The sequence below is a fragment of the Aegilops tauschii genome, chromosome 1 (assembly GCF_002575655.3).
Source record: "Aegilops tauschii subsp. strangulata cultivar AL8/78 chromosome 1, Aet v6.0, whole genome shotgun sequence".
Lineage (NCBI taxonomy): Eukaryota > Viridiplantae > Streptophyta > Magnoliopsida > Poales > Poaceae > Aegilops > Aegilops tauschii.
Genome location: NC_053035.3, coordinates 248,194,689 through 248,212,863, shown reverse-complemented (window position 1 = coordinate 248,212,863; position 18,175 = coordinate 248,194,689). Strand labels below are relative to the sequence as shown.

Sequence of the window (18,175 nt, the reverse complement as noted above, 5' to 3'; positions counted from 1 at the left end):
ACTCGACAACCTCCAAAATATTCTGAAGGGCGCTCCATACGTGTTATAGAGGCTGCCAATATGGCGACTCCGCTAGATTTGCTCTTAGGGCATCTCTAGCAGATACCCAAATGGTCATATTTAGGAAGAAAATTTCTGTCTTAGGGAATTAACCATTAGATAGCAGATCCCCATGGACGTAGAGTATCTGCTCCCGAGCTAAAATGCTACCCGATGAACAGTAAAATCGTGACAATAGTTTTTTTAATAATTCTGATTTTTTTGGTAAACTTTGACAAATGTTTTGTGTTATTGCAAAAATTCAGCATGAAATGACATTCATGAAAGTCGTGACAGAAAAAACCGATGTTTAAAAAATGCTAGTTCAGAAAACATTTTGGAGTGCTGATTTTTTGTTGCCACATCTTCCACGAATGCTATTTCATGCTGAAATTTTGCAAGCATACAAAAACATTTGTCAAAGTTTACAAAAAAATCATATTCTTTTTGAATTTATTTTACTATTTTTTGATTTTACTATTCATCAGGGAGCATTTAAGCTCAGGATCAGAATAGGACTTTCTCCTAAACATCTATATCCTTCAAAACATAACTCTGCATCCCTAAAGCACACCCTACACTATTTGCACTCAAAGAGGAGCAACCAGGATATTTAGGCAGCCCAGCCGCCCCTCTCGCCTCCGAGCTGCGCCGCCGCCACCCCCATTGTCGCCGAAATCAGTCTTTGCCGCTTCGGTAGCCCCCCACCCCCACCTTCTCCTCTGTCGATGACATCGGATTAGGCTAAATTCTTTGTTGTCACCGCTGCCATTGCAACGCATCAATCCGTCATCGGCGGAGCCCCATGTGACCGAAAACGAAGCCACATGAGGTTGGGGAAGAGGTAGGAGCCTCGCCCGCGAGTGCACGCAGGCCGACAGGGTGAAATAGTCCTCTTTACTGCCACTGCCATCGGCTTGAACACGACCTCCTTGTGGTGGCATGCCCACTCGACGGTTCATCGCACCGCAGTAGCACCTCTATCGGATCCGCTCGCAGATAATAGACCGTTGGCGTGGATGCCACCCCAAATCTAGCGAGCCCCCTCCCTCCTTACTCCTTTGCAGCTGCAATACCACATTGTTCAGAAAACCTGACACACACCTAGGAACCCCAAGCGAGACTTCTTCGCTTGTGGTGGCTGTAAAGGCAAGGTATAACACAAATCCCTATATGTTAGCAATTTGGTAAACGAATCTCGTCGCTCAGAACATTACGCACACGCAGAGGATTCGCTTGCAGCAGATGGATATGGGCAATCTTTTAAAGCTTTACGTAAACCAAATGCTAGGCTACTATTATCGATCATTGAGAGAAAAGCTAGATGTTGCGCTGATAGACGCACACGAAAATTAAGTCCAAATCAACAAGAAGCGAGTCCAAATCAAGGAGATGCAAGCTCAAGTCAACGAGATGCAAGCCGGTTGTAGATACTGCTTGCACTCCTAGTTGTTGTAATGATTTAATCCATTCTCCTTGAATCAGCAACAACATTTCTTCTTGTGGGAGCAATTGCACTGATGATGTTTTTATTTTAAGCAATTAGTTATAGAAACTACCATGTTCTTACTAATATGCACCTTGAATCAGCAGCAATAGTTCTTACCGCTCAGCATTATATTTTGTATGTATCCTAGATCAAGTTTAGAATTAAACATGTTATGAAAACATATGTCCAAATAAAAGCTTGTATGCAAACATATGTCCCCGATGTTTGCTCAATCGCGTGGTGGCTCTCAGTTTTGGAAGTCCTTGGTCAAAGTTAGACCTGTGTTTCAATCTTTTGTTAAGTTTGTTGTTGGGGATGGCTCCTCGATTAGGTTTTGGCTTGATTGGTGGTGCGGAGACTCACCCCTCTCGGTGTCCTTCTCCGCCCTTTTCTCTTATTGTTCTGATCCTAGCATTTCTATTGCGGAGTTGGCTGCCCAGGGGTGGAACTTGGTCTTTCGCCGCTCCCTGTCGCAACGTCTTACTGCCCTCTTCCCATCGCTCTCGACGAATAGGGATTCGGTAGTCTGGCCGCTGTCTGCCTCTGGGCGCTTCTCTGTTAAGTCGCTTTATTCTAGGCTTGTTGGTGGCACGCCCACTAATCGGTTTTCCCAAATCTGGAAGGCCCGTATTCCTCCCAAAATTAAGATTTTCTTGTGGTAAGCTTTCAGAGGCCGGTTGCCCTCGGCTGATCAAATTCGTAAGAGAAATGGGCCAGGCTCCCAGTTCTGTGCTTTGTGCGGTGCTGTGGAGGACACATACCATATTTTTTTCCATTGTGCCCTGGCAAAACTCATTTGGAGCTGCGTTAGGGAGTGGCTTCTTGTCTCTTGGGCCCCTGGCTCCTTCTCCGAGTTGCGCAGCTTGGCTGACAATCTTTCGGGTGTATCTAGACGTATCTTTTGGGTGGGCCTCGGTGCTTTTTGCTGGTCCCTTTGGACGACTAGGAACAAATTTACTATTGAACGTGTGTTTCCGGCTAAACCTGCTGACTGCTTGTTTAAATCATGTGCTTTCATGCAGCAGTGGAAATCATTGACTAAGGTCGACGACCAACAGTCGCTCTTTCTGCTGATCTCCAAAGTCCGGGCTACGACATCTCAGTTATGCAGACGGGAGCAGGATGTTTAAGTGCTTCTTTTGGTTTGGGTGCTTCACTTTCAGTTGGTCTTTCTCTTCCGGTCTGAGTTGGTCTTTCTCTTCCGGTCTGCGTGCCGTGTACTGGCGAGGATGCCATGTACCTGGCTGTCTTTTCTTTCATCTCGCCCGTCGTTGGGGCCTGGGTGTTGTGTGCTACTTCTCTGTGCTGTGGTTGTTACTTGCCTTATGGCTTTATTTATAAAGTCGGGCGTATGCCTTTTCTCTAAAAAAACATTTGAAGAAGAGCAATTTTGTTTTTGAAAATCAAGACGCAGAGGATATACAAGATGAAGAAATTATTCTCCTAAAAATAACTTTTTTGAAATAAAGGATACAATTTGGATTTATAGGATATGGAATTTGTGAACCCGCCCGGGTTTGGGAACAGCTTCCTGTCCGTCCCGTTTTTTTTTTCTCTTTGAGGGGACGTCCCGTTTTCTTTCGCCTCGCCTTCCTCCCATCAATCCACAGCGTGTTTGGTTTGGGGGAATTCGAGATGGGGAATGGGAGTTGAGGGGTGAGGAGATTAAAAGTCCACTGTTTGATTAGAGGGAACGGGAGTTTAAGTAGGAAGGGGAATGGGAGTTGAGGAAGCCAATTCCCACCTATTTCTTCCCAGGGGTACCCTGTTAATTCGTGAGCAGAGTTTTATCCCACGCTAATTCCCATCATATACCAAACAAGGGAATAGGAGTAAAAATCTACTTCCCATGACTAATCCCTTCATAAACACCCTTGTGCAAACTCTCATTCCCCTGCCTAAGTGTTTATCAAACAGGCGGACAGAGTCCAGACACGCCACGCGCTTGCCTCCTTTTCCCCTCTCCTCACGCACCTTCTTCCCCTTCTCCACCACCCTCCAGACCAAACTTCCCCGTCCAAGCAAACAATCGAAAAAAAGGGAGGGCGAATTCCGCGCGCCGACGACCTCCCTCGCCGCCGTGTTGACACTACATGGCCTCGTCGCCCTCGGCGCTCTTGTCCGACTGCCGCCTCCGCTCCTCCGCCGCCTCGCCAAGCACCGTCCGCAGCCTGCATCAGCCTCCTCCTCCTCCCCCGCCACAGCAGCCTCGACTCGTCGTCGTCCTCTGCTAGGTCTCTCGCCAGCCGCGCTTCCCCACCCCACCCCGCGCCAATTTGGCGGGCGTCAGGAGTCTAGGGTTTGCTGCCTCCCGTGTCTGATTTGATGACTAGGGTTGGCGCCACCGGCGAGGAGTTCGCGCTGCTGGGCAGGTTCCTCACGCTTGCTTCCATTCCCATGGCTGGAAAGATACGAATACGACCGTCCGTGTTAGGTTCTATTCGTGTACTACCAGTTACAGTCTCTTTTTGTTAAGAAGCTTGCAATCTTAGGGCTCGGGAGGAAACTAAGATCTCAAGTGCGGTGACTTTTTTTCTGTGTGTGGAAACTTGAGAGAGTTGCAAGGAGGGACAATCAGGGAGGAGGTAGTCTTAGGTTGATTTGGGGGGAATTTGTAAGCTAGAGAGGTGGATTTGAAGGGACTGGTGGTGGTGACTCGAGGGGGTTTCGCCATGGTGGGGAAGGATTTGGTGCTGCAACGGAATGCTCCTGTGGATATCCGTGAGATTGCTGCCAAGGCCACGCTGCGGGAGGTGCGGCAGAATGGGCACACCTATGTGGAGCTCCGGCGCGTCGGGAAGCGCGTCATCTTCTTCTGCACCATCTGCCTCACCGAGTGCTTCAGCGACAATGTGCTGTTTGACCACCTCAAGGGGAATCTGCACTCACGGCGGTATGCCGAGGCTAAGGTCACCCTGTTTGGGCCCATGCCATGGCCGTTCAATGATGGTGTGCTCTTCTTCAATAACTCACGCGAGAATGAGCCGCTCTTGCTGGACTCAAGCTCGCATAACACCAGCGAACTTGCTCTGGTTCCCCATCCTGACTTTGCAGGGAATGGCACTGAGGTGACATCAAGGTTGAGAGATGGTTCGAGCTCCCATAATGGCGCAAAAGGCTCATTCATTGGTGCAAATGGACGTCTGAATGGTAGATCTTCTGCCATAACTGAAGATAGTGCTCTGTCAAACCGCAGTGAAACCGATGGTCCGCTTGTTATTCCTGGTGTGTTGATAAAGGATGTTGTGTTGAATTTGCCTGTGCATCTTCTGGGTTATGGAAACATTGCATACAAGATTGCTGAAGCTAGCGAAGGTCGCAAGAAGATCAGCAAAATCTGGTGTGCTTGGGTAGGAGAAGAAGCCTCACAGGGCTCTGAAGCTTGTAAAATCTATGAACAATCTGGTTTTGCCATAGTCAACTTCTCTTACGCATATGAGTTGGGAAGGAAGTGGCCTTCTGAAGATCAGGACCTTCCCATCTCTGCTGGATCTTTCTTTGTCATTGATGAGGCTGGACATCGTGGAAAGCGAATGAAGAAGTCATTTTCTGATCAAGAAGCATCTTCAGAAGAGTCTAATGGCCAGACCCATGACAGCAGAAGTCAAGCTATTGTTGCTGGTTCCCCAACAGGTACCTCATGCAATCTTCAAGTCAGTCCCTTGTCCAGCAAGTCTATGAGGAGAGAGCTGAGGAAGCAGAAGCGACTTGCTGCTGAGAAAGTTTGTGATATTTGTGGGCGATCAATGCTTCCTGGAAAGGATGTCGCCACCTTGCTGAACTGCAGCACAGGAAACCTAGCTTGCAGCAGTAGAAACTCCAGCGGGGTTAGTAATTCCAAACATCGTTTCGTCTTTTCTGTTTCATGAAGGCAAAGTGAGTCCTAATTACTTCTCTATGGAGAAAAAACAGAAAGAAAATACCATTAGGAAGTTAGGACTTCAAAAAGTCTTTTTTGGAACTACGTTAAACTGTTATCTGATATTCCTTAGTACAGTACAAACATATGCTGCTTTCTTCTTTTCAAACCAATATAGCTAGATAATTCCATCTTTATTAAATTCAAGGCCTTCAGCTGTGACTAGTCGGCTAAACATGTTTTTTCTTCAGGCTTTTCATCTATTTCACACCTCATGCTTACTGCACTGGACTGTTTTGTGCCAATATGAGGTGTTGGCTGATCAAATTGCAAAGATGGGAAAGAGCAAACGAGGAAGAAAGGCGAAAACAGTGCCAAAGAGCAGAATAATGTCCATCCTTTGCCCAGAATGTCAGGGCACAGGGATTCATGTCGAGGGAGATGAGCTCGAAAAGCCAACTATTTCGTTGTCTGAGGTTTGGAGGAGCACATGATGAGCTGCTGCCTACACTTTGAGCTTTGTGTGAATAGAATGATCCTGAAAACTGGATTTATTTTTGCAGATGTTTCGCTACAAGCTGAAGTCTATCGAAGCCCACAAGGCATGGATGAAGACCCCTGAGGTGCTGGAGAACTGTTCCACTGGGCTTCATTTCCCTGCAGAACATCTGGAGAACGCCGAGGTATCATCAGTTACACACTTACACCGAGCTCCCTTTGTTGCTGTTTTGCTGATGAGTCTACTTGCATCTGAACTCACCACAACCACGCATTCCCTTTGTTGCAGGAGCAGGTGATGCCACTGAAGTCGCTTCCTTTCTTTGCAGCTGATGGATATATGTCATAACTCGTGGGTTAAGCTCATGTACCAGGCCATGCTAACGCCAGAAATGAGCTATACTATTCTGCCAGAGCCGTTGTAAATCTACTAGAACAGCTGTAAATAAGCATGCATGACTATACTGGGAACAGTGTATGCTAGAGATGCTGACGTTTATTTTGCTTGTAATCGTGTTGTATCTATGATGTTTATGTTCGCAGACACGCCTGTCTGTCCACCAGGTACAATCCAGTTGTAGTAACCATAAACATATACATTTGCACTGCTCACGCTCTTTATTTTGTTTAAGATGTGGTTATAATGGCCACATTATTTCTCCACCATCGCTTGGTGATGGTGATTTGAGGAGTGATTGTTCGTAGGAGATTGGATCAATGGAAACTTATCGGAGTGATGCTTCTTATCTGAACAGTAGTAACAATAAACAATATACATGTTGCACTGCTCATGATCTTTATTTTGTTTCTAAGATGTGGTTATAATGGCTACATTATTTCTGAACCATCGCTTGGTGTAATCGTGTTGCCAGACTGCTTGTGTACAATGTTGAGGATGTTGAGCGTGATTTGAGGAATGATTTTGTTCGAGGAGATTGAATCAACGGAAACTTATTCAGTGATGCTTCTTATCTGAAGAAATTCGTGGACCGTTACATACATGGCTTCTTGCAAACGTCAGCTGGGAGGGGGATGAAGTTTTCTTCCCAAAAAATGTCGTTTCTGAAGAAACTACCAAACCCATACAGCTAAATGCCACCTAAAAGGTTCGCCAGCTATTGCTGTCCTTTATTTTCCTCGTGTTCTACGTAACTTTTCAGAGAGCGCTAGCGAGAGAGGCAGAGAGATCGAACACTCTCTTAGGCCTTAGCAATGATCTGTTTAGAGAAGTAATCATTTCTCCGGTGCTTTTCGTAAGCATATGTGGAGAGATTTCACCATGAAATGAGGTTTCTCCCTTCTAACTTTACGAAGTACTCGCTCTTATATTTCTTTACACAGGGAGTAACATCCAGAGGAAAACAGGCAAAAGAGACGGAGGAAAACAAAAAATAAAGGCAGGCGAAGTTGCTGGTAGTTGGATCTCAGCGAGATAATGGTGTCATCAGGAAGCCGCCCCTCATCGCGGCGGCCTCACATTGATCAGGAAGATAACGCAGTATTTCTACAAGAGCATCATCGATCCAAACCATCCAGCAAACTCACACACACCTCAAGAGAATCAAATCAAGCAGAAAACAATGAACGGGAAGGTCATGAGACCATCATCAGGCCCAGATCTGAATTGGTGGAGGCAGCGTGTGGGATTCAGGCCAAGGGTTTGCTGGCAACAACTATTAGGGATTCGTTTCTGGCCGCCCGAGGGCAGCTGAGAAATGCTTCAGATTTATATAGACTCGTCGGCCGGGGCGAGGGTAGGGGGGTAGGGGAGGGGACCCGCGGACGGCGGCTGGACCCCGCCGCCGCCGCAGCCTCTGGCTTTTTGCCGGGCCGGCCGCGTGGGTCCACGTCAGACCGATTCCTTTTTCTCTTGGGCCGTCAGCCCGCTCCAGCCAGGCCCAAACAGGTCGGTCGGTTCCGGCCCCCTTCTGGAATCTTCCATCGCCGTCGCACCGCACGGGGCTGGAGAGGAAAACCCCAGGTCGCAACCCCTCAGCACGAGTCATCCGTCGTCTCTTTCCTCCAATCGCCCCCGCTGCTAGCTACCATCTCTAGCGTTCTCGCCGTCGATTGTTGCTTTTGGTGGGGAAGTGCGAGGGAGCGGAGGCGGCGATGGCGAGCGGCGGCGGGGCGGTGAGGGAGGTGGGGTCGAGGGCGGAGCTGGACGCGGCGGTCGGCGGCGCGCGGGCCGCCGCGGTGCACTTCTGGGCGTCCTGGTGCGAGGCCTCCAAGCAGATGGACGAGGTCTTCGCCCACCTCGCCGTCGACTTCCCCCACGCGCTCTTCCTCAGGGTACGCCCGCACGCGCCGCCTGCTGCTCTCCGATTCCTCTCATGTAGTCGCGGTAGATTTGGGTTCGGGCCGGTTTCCGGTGGATCGTGATCCTTCGGCGGCGGCATAGGGTACAGATTCGCGGTTCGCGTTTAGAGTTCTGGCGAGTGATTCGTGCTGCTGTCTAAGCTACGTTTTCCGCATGTTTGAATATTTTTTTATATCATGATTAGTCATGTTTATTTAGTTATTATTACGATGCGACAAGCACTATCTGTTGAGTCTGTAGTAGTAGTTAGCATGTGATGTGTATGCGGTTGATTAACTTGAATCCAGCCCCACTTGTGCTTGCAACGTTTCCCTCCCCACATTAGGTATGGGCTCATGAGATAACAGCTGAATTCAACCCGTTTGTGCTTGAAACCCTTGGCTCTTCCCGTTTGTTAGAGATAGACTCAGCTATAAGAGTGTGGAATGACAGCTTAGGGTAACCAAGACCACTAACTTGTGATTGAAACCCTTTGTTCTTCCATTAGACTGAATTTAGGTACAAGTATATGGGATCAAGTGGTACCTTTCTCGAACCCTCTGTAGATATTTTTTGCTACTGGTCCACTGTCTAATAATTTCACCGTGTGATGCCATCGGACTGGGATTCTATTAAAAGACTGATCTAAACAAATATTTCTCCTTTGTGACTATTATCCTTTGGCTATTTTGTAGTGTTCTTTAGTCATATAATTATGATCCATTCTTTATCGATGACGCACCATTTTGTAATTTGGATATCTGAATCCTTTTCTTGTTTATCCTCGTCATGTTGGTAACTTCTGTCAGGTTGAGGCTGAAGAACAACCGGAAATTTCAGAGGCATATGGAGTTACAGCAGTGCCATACTTTGTTTTCTGCAAGGTATTTACTGTTTACAGTTGTCATGCAACACGATTTGTTCATGCTAATAAACCTCTTTACATTATTTGTACTTAATATCAAATCCTGGTAGGGTCACGGTACCCTTCTTCCTTGTTAAAGTTGAATTGCACGAGTTCTATTGCCCAGTTTTAAAGGGAAAAAAATCAAGCATGTGCTATGCCCTCATGATGAGGCGTGTGTTGATATTATTGTTAGCACCCACTTTCAAACTTCTAAGAATGATGTATTCTGCAAGCAATGACATAAATTATGTGTGCCCATGCCCCATATACTGTGGGATAATGAAGTTAGATACACACTCCTGCCTACCCTAAAGATTTTGCATGACTGTGCTAGTTAATTGGTTCATCCTAGCATGGACGTCTGTTTCTTTTGGTACATGTCATTATAGTGTTGTATGGACAATGAAATGTTCTGTACGACTAGAACCAATCTAATGATATTGCGATGGGGCCTCATGAGGTCGGCGATATCTTTGTTTGCTAGGCTAGTTAATCAGGGCTTCACTTGGCATTTTGTTGTTATCGTGAGATTCCTTTGTAATGCCAACCTATGTCACACAGCCTTGGGATGCTGTGTTTGCCCTGCACATATGTGAGGTTAGGCTGTGAAAAAGGTGATATTTGCTTAGCTCCAGATTTTCTTCACTGCTTTGCCAAACACTACTATATTTTATTGAATGCTTTGGAAGTTTTCTATATTGCCTTCTTTGTAAGAGGTTGTCATCGGTTCATGGTTTATCTCTTTTCAGGAAGGCAAACCTGTTGATACCTTGGAGGGCGCAAACCCAGCCAGCCTGGCCAATAAGGTTGCAAAGTTAGCTGGGCCTGCCAATGTTGCTCAGTCTGCTGCACCTGCTAGCTTGGGGGTGGCTGCTGGGCCTGCTGTACTCGAAAAGGTCCAAGAAATGGCACGGCAAAATGGATCTTCTGCTGCTGAAAGTACACTGAAGAAGCGTTTGGAGCAGCTTGTCAACTCCCATCCTGTCATCTTATTCATGAAGGGAAATCCAGAAGAACCAAGGTGTGGTTTCAGCCGAAGGGTGGTTGACATTTTGAAGCAGGAAGGTGTTGAATTTGGGAGCTTTGACATCCTTACAGATAATGAAGTACGTGAAGGACTGAAGAAGTTCTCTAACTGGCCAACTTTTCCTCAGTTGTACTGCAAAGGTGAGCTGCTTGGTGGGTGTGATATTGTTATTGCCATGCATGAAAGTGGTGAACTGAAGGATGTGTTAAAGGAGCACAACATTCCTCTCAGGCAACAAGGAAGCAAAATTGAGGAGCCAGTGATGTCTGAATCTGCAAATGAACAGAGTCCTGAGGCAATTGGGCTTACCGAAGCTCAGAAAGCTCGTTTGGAGAGCCTCACTAATTCTAACCCAGTGATGATATTTATCAAAGGTTCACCTGAGGAGCCCAAGTGTGGATTCAGTGGGAAGGTCGTTCATATTCTTAAGCAGGAGAAGATTCCTTTCTCAAGTTTTGACATTCTTTCAGATGATGAGGTTAGGCAAGGTCTAAAGGTTCTATCAAACTGGCCTAGTTACCCTCAGGTGTACATCAAGGGTGAACTGGTTGGTGGTTCGGACATAGTGATGGAGATGCATAAGAGTGGGGAACTGAAGAAGGTTCTGACTGAGAAAGGGATTATTCGGAGAGAGAGCCTAGAGGACCGGCTCGAGGCCCTAATTTCCTCATCCCCAGTGATGCTGTTCATGAAGGGCAACCCAGATAATCCACGTTGTGGCTTTAGTTCGAAAGTGGTGAATGCCTTGAAAGGAGCAGGGATAAGCTTTGGGTCCTTTGACATTCTATCTGATGAGGAAGTTAGACAAGGTCTGAAGACATACTCGAACTGGCCCACCTTTCCCCAACTCTACTACAAATCAGAGCTGATGGGGGGCTGTGACATTGTTCTTGAGTTGGAAAAGAGTGGAGAGCTGAAGGCCACTCTCTCGGAGTAGCGGATATTTTGGTGCTGTATCGTTGTCTTATGGTGTTTCGAGCATCTGTCCTATATCGAATTGCTCTATTGATGGCATTGTTATGCCAATGTATTTCGTAGATCCATGTTTTAAACTTGGATATCGTAGTGCTACGTTTGCTTGAACTGTGACAGCTGCAGAAGAAATAACTTATAAGACCTCTTAAGTGGCCTGTTAGTTTTGTATTACCACTTCATTTTTGCTACCTTGGTTCAGGCTGGATGCTGGAGAACATAAGTATTAGCCATCATTTCACAGTTCAAAGACATATGATTCGTAAAGTTTATGAAGTGTTCGTGTATGCCCCTGCTAATATAATGTCATGGTTGTTCTCCAGGCCATGGTTGGTTTTGTTGGAAACTTTCATACATTATGGTACGTTAAGTTAGATGCAAAATAGAAAGATGCTGCAGATACGCCATGCTTCCGTTTGATTGTCTTCTCAACATGTATTGTTGCACAATTACATTTTCACGCCAATGTGCGGCATGGATTTTCCTGCATGAACAGTAAAAATCCGAAAATAAAATAGTACTCCCTCTTTTTGACAGGTGTATCAAAAACGCTCTTATATTATGAGACGAAGGGAGTAGTAGACAATTTTTTTTTGAAGGTGGTTGAACATCAACGTATGTTATAACATCCTGTAAAATTTCACCTACAAAAGACATCTGTGGAGGCCTGTACACCAAAAAAAAAAATCAGGACTCAAAAAGTGAGCACTCACTTCTGTTTTTTTTTAGGCACAGACCACTATGGATACCTTTTTGTGGCGAAATTTTGCAGGATGTTAGAACACTTGATGTTCGTCAGCAAAAAAAACATTTTTTATTTTTTACAATTTGATCAGAAATTGTGCACTATGCTACAAACCTGTGGAGAACCGGGCAGCAATTTGTTTATGGCAAGTTTCAGACTCGAGTAAAATATCAAATGAATTCCGGGAACTAACTAGATAAATTACATGGTGCAATAAGTTGGTCCTGAGAGTTGCAGTAAAATTATCCTGATGCCTTTGTTGAGCTTAGAGCTTCCTTCTCTGCATCTCCAGCCTTCTTTTCTTCTCTCATACGAGCCCTTGACAAAGCGTCGGTCATATCTGAGTTCATAGGAATAGCAGCTTGCAGCAGTTGAACGAAAGTTTCAACATCCTTGAGATCACCTTCGTCTCCAAGATACTTGAGTATCATCTCAATCATCGCAGGCCTCGGGATCCAGCCACTCCTCGGAGCGTAAACACAAAGGGCATTTTTTGTCAACTCATAGGCTTTCACAGCATCACCTTTCTCCGCGTAGCCGATTGCCACGATGGCCCAACTGCTCGAAGGAGGCATCTTCCCCTTCTTCAAGAAGTCATCCAGCAGCGCTTCGGCCTTGTCCAGCATGTCCTTCTGCCGGTAACCAGTGAGCAAGACGTTTGGGACATGGAAGTCGAACGCGTTTTCGCTCGACTCCCACTCTTTCAACAAGACCTCAGCTTCTTCGAAATCATCAAGCCTCACAAGCATTGCAAGCATTGTAGTGTAGTCCTTATTAATATGCCTCTTGCAGTTTGTCATTTGGAGCGCCCACAGCCTCTTCACCTCTGACTTGTCCCCCAGCTGGCCGTAGAGGGAGATCAGGTGGTTGTAGTTATCTGAATCTTTTATGTCAATTTTTGCTTCTGCTTTCTTTAAGGCAGAGATTGCCTTCTCCCTTAGGTTTCCCTTAATGTAGTTGCTCGCCACAACGGCATAGGTGTTCCAATCGACAACAATTTGAGGCTCACACTCCATATCTTCCAGGGTGTTCTCCATCCCGAAAAAATCTGCCCGTCTGCCGTAAGAGTTTATGCAAATTCTGTAGCTGAAGTTGTCAGGCATGATACCACTCCTTTTCATCTCTGCTATCACTGAAGGGACCTTCTCGTGCTGTCCTATGTTAGTATAGAGGCCCATGAGGTTGTTGTAGGGGAGACTGCAGAACACAAAACCCTGCTCTTTCATCTTCTGAAAATGAGCCAAGGATTCATCAACCATGAGTTCTCGTGTGTAGCAGTTCAGGAGTGCACCGTAGGGTTTCTCCGTCTTATCATCATCAGGCAGTTGATTGAAATAGGCTTCTGCTGCTCCGATTCCCTGAACTTGACCGATCAAATCCAGGTGAACAGCATGATCCTTTGGCAAAAATCTGACATGACCCTTAGCACTCATCCATTCGGAGACCTGTGCAAAGTAAAGGTTTGGAAAGAAACTGATGAGGCATTTCAAGGGTACGCAAAATACCCCATAATTAGTAGCGACAAACTATAGGTATTATTATTATTTTATACATACTTCAAGGGTTTAATGGCTTACATGCTGCAAACCCCTGGTTGCCATAGTTTGACGTTAATTCTAAACATGAATGCAGATGCAGGTTAACCGGCGCAGAAGTATTTTAACTACAGACCACATTGAGTTAAAAATAAAATACAGGCCAGATTAAACTCCTCATTCCATTAAACTTCAAGTCTGTGACATAAGGCAGATAAAAATAGATTGAACACAACATCCTCTTCTTTATGCACCATGTGCTACTGTTCCGTACTCGGATCATCTAGTCATGCAAAGTCATAACATCTAAGCAATGAGTCGAAAGGAAATCTTCCTTGCAGTTCTTTCAACGCCTCTTTGGATTGTAAGATTTTCATAGGTATTTTGGTTCTTAGAACTGGGTTGCCAAAATCCTACGTGATACATTCGATGTACCCAATTCCATATGAATCTCCACATGAACTTGAACCTCATTCCGTTTCCCCATTGAGAAGTCCAAGTATCCACGTGATTATGCAGCATGGTAACAATGAGAAACATATCAGGTCACCATCTCAGAAATGTCCTCCTCGCATCTGTCAATGGCAGGGAACTTCCCGCATTTCTCCGCAAGAGATAAAGGGGCAAACAGAACCATGGGAAGCTACTGCCGCATTTCATCAAACAGCCGACGGACAGTCAGTGGGGCAAGGGGGAGGGCGGTACCTCGAGGGCCTGGCGGTGGCGGCGGCGCTTGCGGAGCTCTTTGACGATGCGCTCGAGCTCAACGGGGCGGAGGCGGTTGCCGGGCTTCTCCGCCCAGCGCTCGATCTCCGGCACCAGAAGCGTGTCCGGGTGGCCCAGCGGCCACAGCGTGGACTGCAGGCCCGGGGGTCGCCGCGGCGGCCTCTCGGCGCTGTTGGAGGGAGGAGACGATGCGGCGCGCACAGGGAGGAGCAGAGGAGTGGGATTGTGGGGACGGACTCGGCCTTGGAGAAGCCTGCCGCGCCCCAAGTGGAGAAGGCGGCGCCCGGCGGCGAAGAGGGAAGAGGAGGCCATGGCGTGGGTTTTTTTCTTTCCCTTTGGCTAGGGTTTAAGGAAAGTTTGCTTGCTTCAGCATCAATAGAAGCGGTTTTACGTTTTACTACAAAAGTATCGTGTATCTTCTTTTAGATGTCAACTTGAGTAAATAATATAAATAATATTTTAAATTTCATAAATCATGGCGTGTATTGAGAAAATATTAAAGCCTGTCTCAATATACTAATATCAGAGAAAAGATATATACAAACCCTAGAAAGAGTTATACCCTGAAAATGGTTACATTTTAAGTATCATGATAAGAAGCACTATAAAATTAGATCTTTGCCCAATAACGGCTTTCGGTTTGATGTGATGATTACTTTATGTCAACAATTAAAAGTGATCAAATATTTGAAGACTATGTAAATAAAAGCAAAACATGTGTTTTTATCAGAAAAATAGAAAATTAGATTGGATTCTTTTTCACAAAATAAGACATAAAATGTTTGGCATTACATGGATTGTGATAATACCATTTAATACCTCTAAGCACATATGATACTATTTCCAAACCAGCCATGATACTACAGTGCATTATCTCTTTTTACATTATTATTAAATACCAGCCTCTTGCTTCAAAAAGGCACTTCTTAGTGAGGTTTTCCGCACAATCTCTATATGATGGTGTGTGTAGTAAAACTTTATTAAGATTCATCAAGTTGTCATAGTTATCATCATTAAAGTGTGTGTGACTAGGAGACGTGCTTGAATGGTTATATGTGCGGCTTGTGTGAGTTCGCTTTTGTTATGTGATATATAAATAGAGTATAATTTACAGTATATATTTCCGGAATCTATAACTCCCGAACGTGCTATATTTTGCAATCTCGTCCCAAACACCCTTGATGTCGTTGTATCACCCGCACATATCTTGGCGCACGCAAACTTGCCACGTCATCACAGCGACTCGTTCGTGTTGAGGCGAAGTCTCCCGAACGCCCCCTACCCCCATTCCGCCTCATCCATTTCTCCTCACTCTCCTAACACATTCTTGCGCGTCAAGTGCCCGAGCATGAGCTCGATCTCGAGCGACCCAGCTGCCTCTCCCTCTGGCGTCCGGTGACCGTTGGCGAGCGTCGCGAGATTCCTTCTAACCCACCCCGTGCTGCTCCTCTTTTCTCTTGCTCAGAAATTCGCCGAGGGTGGGAGGGATGGCGAGCTGCAGAGGGGGGCAGCGGATAGCGGCGGCGCTTTGAGGATGCTACCGTCGCCCGAGAGCTCCGCTCCCGCAGGAGCTAGGGCATCGCCGACGTGGCGCAGCTCGAGGAAGCGGCCACAGAGGAGAAGTTAAACGACATGATGGCTCTGGGATTGGGCGTGGCATTTTGGGGCGCGCGCGGCGGCTCCGGGATGGGGCACGACGGTTTGGGGTGGGAGTGACGGCTTCGGGACGAGGCACGACAGTGGGGGGCGGGCGCGACGGCTGCAGGACGGATAGCGGCGATTTGGGGCTGACCCGACCGCTCCGGGACGGGGCACATTGACAGTCTGTGCTCACTGGGTCCCTTCCGAGCTCGCCATCACCCCCTAAGGTGAGCAACGTCGTATCCTCGTAATGTTTGATCTGGCTCCTCCTCTCCCCGAACTTCCGCGCGATATCGAGGTCCTATATTTTTCTATTTCCAAAATGGTCCTCTGTCCTTTTCTTCTCTCACTGAATAAGATGGTAGCTGTCGGGGGGATGAACCTGTTGGGGAACGTAGCAGAAATTCAAAATTTTCTACGCATCACCAAGATCAATCTATGGAGTTTACTAGCAACGAGAGGGAAGGAGTGCATCTACATACCCTTGTAGATCGCGAGCGGAAGCGTTCAAGAGAACGGGGTTGATGGAGTCGTACTCGTCGTGATCCAAATCACCGATGATCCTAGCGCCGAACGGACGGCACCTCCGCGTTCAACACACGTACGGAGCAGCGACGTCTCCTCCTTCTTGATCCAGCAAGGGGGGAGGAGAGGTTGATGGAGATCCAGCAGCACGACGGCGTGGTGGTGGAAGTAGCGGGATCCCGGCAGGGCTTCGCCAAGCGCAAGCGGGGAGGAAGAGGTGTCACGGGAGGGAGAGGGAGGCGCCAGGGCTTAGGTATTGCTGCCCTCCCTCCCCCCCACTATATATAGGGCCAAGGGAGAGGGGGGCGCAGCCTTGGCCCTTCCTCCAAGGAAGGGTGCGGCCAGGGAGGAGTCCTTCCTCCCCAAGGCACCTCGGAGGTGCCTTCCCCCTTTAGGACTCTCCCTTTTTTCTTATCTCTTGGCGCATGGGCCTCTTGGGGCTGGTACCCTTGGCCCATATAGGCCAAGGCGCACCCCCTACAGCCCATGTGCCCCCCCGGGGCTGGTGGACCCCCGGACCCCTTTCGGCACTCCCGGTACAATACCGATAAAGTGCGAAACTTTTCCGGCGACCAAAATAAGACTTCCCATATATAAATCTTTACCTCCGGACCATTCCGGAACTCCTCGTGACGTCCGGGATCTCATCCGGGACTCCGAACAACTTTCGGGTTACCGCATACTAATATCTCTATAACCCTAGCGTCACCGAACCTTAAGTGTGTAGACCCTACGGGTTCGGGAGACAGGCAGACATGACCGAGACAACTCTCCGGTCAATAACCAACAGCGGGATCTGGATACCCATGTTGGCTCCCACATGCTCCTCGATGATCTCATTGGATGAACCACGATGTCGAGGATTCAATCAATCCCGTATACAATTCCCTTTGTCAATCGGTATGGTACTTGGCCGAGATTCGATCATCGGTATCCCGATACCTTGTTCAATCTCGTTACCGGCAAGTCTCTTTACTCGTTCCGTAACACATCATCCCATGATCAACTCCTTGGTCACATTGTGCACATTATGATGATGTCCTACCGAGTGGGCCCAGAGATACCTCTCCGTTTACACGGAGTGACAAATCCCAGTCTCGATTCGTGCCAACCCAACAGACACTTTTGGAGATACCTGTAGTGCACCTTTATAGCCACCCAGTTACGTTGTGACGTTTGGTACACCCAAAGCATTCCTACGGTATCCGGGAGTTGCACAATCTCATGGTCTAAGGAAATGATACTTGACATTAGAAAAGCTCTGAGCAAACGAACTACACGATCTTGTGCTAGGCTTAGGATTGGGTCTCGTCCATCACATCATTCTCCTAATGATGTGATCCCGTTATCAACGACATCCAATGTCCATGGTTAGGAAACCGTAACCATCTATTGATCAACGAGCTAGTCAACTAGAGGCTTACTAGGGACATGGTGTTGTCTATGTATCCACACATGTATCTGAGTTTCCTATCAATACAATTCTAGCATGGATAATAAACGATTATCATGAACAAGGAAATATAATAATAACCTATTTATTATTGCCTCTAGGGCATATTTCCAACAGTCTCCCACTTGCACTAGAGTCAATAATCTAGTCCACATCACCATGTGATTAACACTCATAGGTCACATCACCATGTGACCAACATCCAAAGAGTTTACTAGAGTCAACAATCTAGTTCACATCTCTATGTGATTAACACTCAATGAGTTCTGGTTTGATCATGTTATGCTTGTGAGAGAGGTTATTAGTCAACGGGTCTGAACCTTTCAGATCCGTGTGTGCTTTATGAATATCTATGTCATCTTGTGGATGCTACCACGCGCTATTTGGAGCCATTTCAAATAATTGCTCTACTATACGAATCCGGTTTTCTACTCAGAGTCATCCGGATTAGTGTCAAAGT

The 18,175-nt window shown here is 46.9% G+C and overlaps 3 protein-coding genes across 3 annotated transcripts; 2 read left to right on the top strand and 1 right to left on the bottom strand.

Moving 5' to 3' along the window:
* Positions 1-3,424: 3,424 nt before the first annotated feature.
* LOC120976008 (uncharacterized) lies at positions 3,425-6,497 on the top strand. The gene is made up of 4 exons (XM_040402778.3): positions 3,425-5,355; positions 5,639-5,863; positions 5,951-6,070; positions 6,175-6,497. The coding sequence occupies exons 1-4, from the start codon at positions 4,201-4,203 to the stop codon at positions 6,232-6,234; spliced, it is 1,560 nt and encodes a 519-aa protein (XP_040258712.1). The 5' UTR covers positions 3,425-4,200; the 3' UTR covers positions 6,235-6,497.
* Positions 6,498-7,637: 1,140 nt separating this feature from the next.
* LOC109773678 (monothiol glutaredoxin-S11) lies at positions 7,638-11,357 on the top strand. Its single transcript, XM_040402789.3, has 3 exons — positions 7,638-8,177; positions 8,994-9,068; positions 9,841-11,357. The coding sequence occupies exons 1-3, from the start codon at positions 7,998-8,000 to the stop codon at positions 11,053-11,055; spliced, it is 1,470 nt and encodes a 489-aa protein (XP_040258723.1). The 5' UTR covers positions 7,638-7,997; the 3' UTR covers positions 11,056-11,357.
* A 613-nt stretch (positions 11,358-11,970) lies between these two features.
* On the bottom strand, positions 11,971-14,457 carry LOC109773677 (pentatricopeptide repeat-containing protein At4g21705, mitochondrial). The gene is made up of 2 exons (XM_020332387.4): positions 14,076-14,457; positions 11,971-13,280 (listed from the first exon to the last, which is right to left on the bottom strand). The coding sequence occupies exons 1-2, from the start codon at positions 14,406-14,408 to the stop codon at positions 12,078-12,080; spliced, it is 1,536 nt and encodes a 511-aa protein (XP_020187976.1). The 5' UTR covers positions 14,409-14,457; the 3' UTR covers positions 11,971-12,077.
* Positions 14,458-18,175: the final 3,718 nt, after the last annotated feature.

Coding starts and splice junctions, on each gene's coding strand:
- LOC120976008 (XM_040402778.3), top strand. CDS start 4,201: ATGGTGGGGAAGGATTTGGTGCTGCAACGGAATGCTCCTGTGGATATC. Junction 5,356..5,638: donor GCAGTAGAAACTCCAGCGGG/GTTAGTAATTCC, acceptor TTTTTTCTTCAG/GCTTTTCATCTATTTCACAC. Junction 5,864..5,950: donor CAACTATTTCGTTGTCTGAG/GTTTGGAGGAGC, acceptor TTATTTTTGCAG/ATGTTTCGCTACAAGCTGAA.
- LOC109773678 (XM_040402789.3), top strand. CDS start 7,998: ATGGCGAGCGGCGGCGGGGCGGTGAGGGAGGTGGGGTCGAGGGCGGAG. Junction 8,178..8,993: donor CCCACGCGCTCTTCCTCAGG/GTACGCCCGCAC, acceptor AACTTCTGTCAG/GTTGAGGCTGAAGAACAACC. Junction 9,069..9,840: donor CATACTTTGTTTTCTGCAAG/GTATTTACTGTT, acceptor ATCTCTTTTCAG/GAAGGCAAACCTGTTGATAC.
- LOC109773677 (XM_020332387.4), bottom strand. CDS start 14,408: ATGGCCTCCTCTTCCCTCTTCGCCGCCGGGCGCCGCCTTCTCCACTTG. Junction 13,281..14,075: donor GCCACCGCCAGGCCCTCGAG/GTACCGCCCTCC, acceptor TACTTTGCACAG/GTCTCCGAATGGATGAGTGC.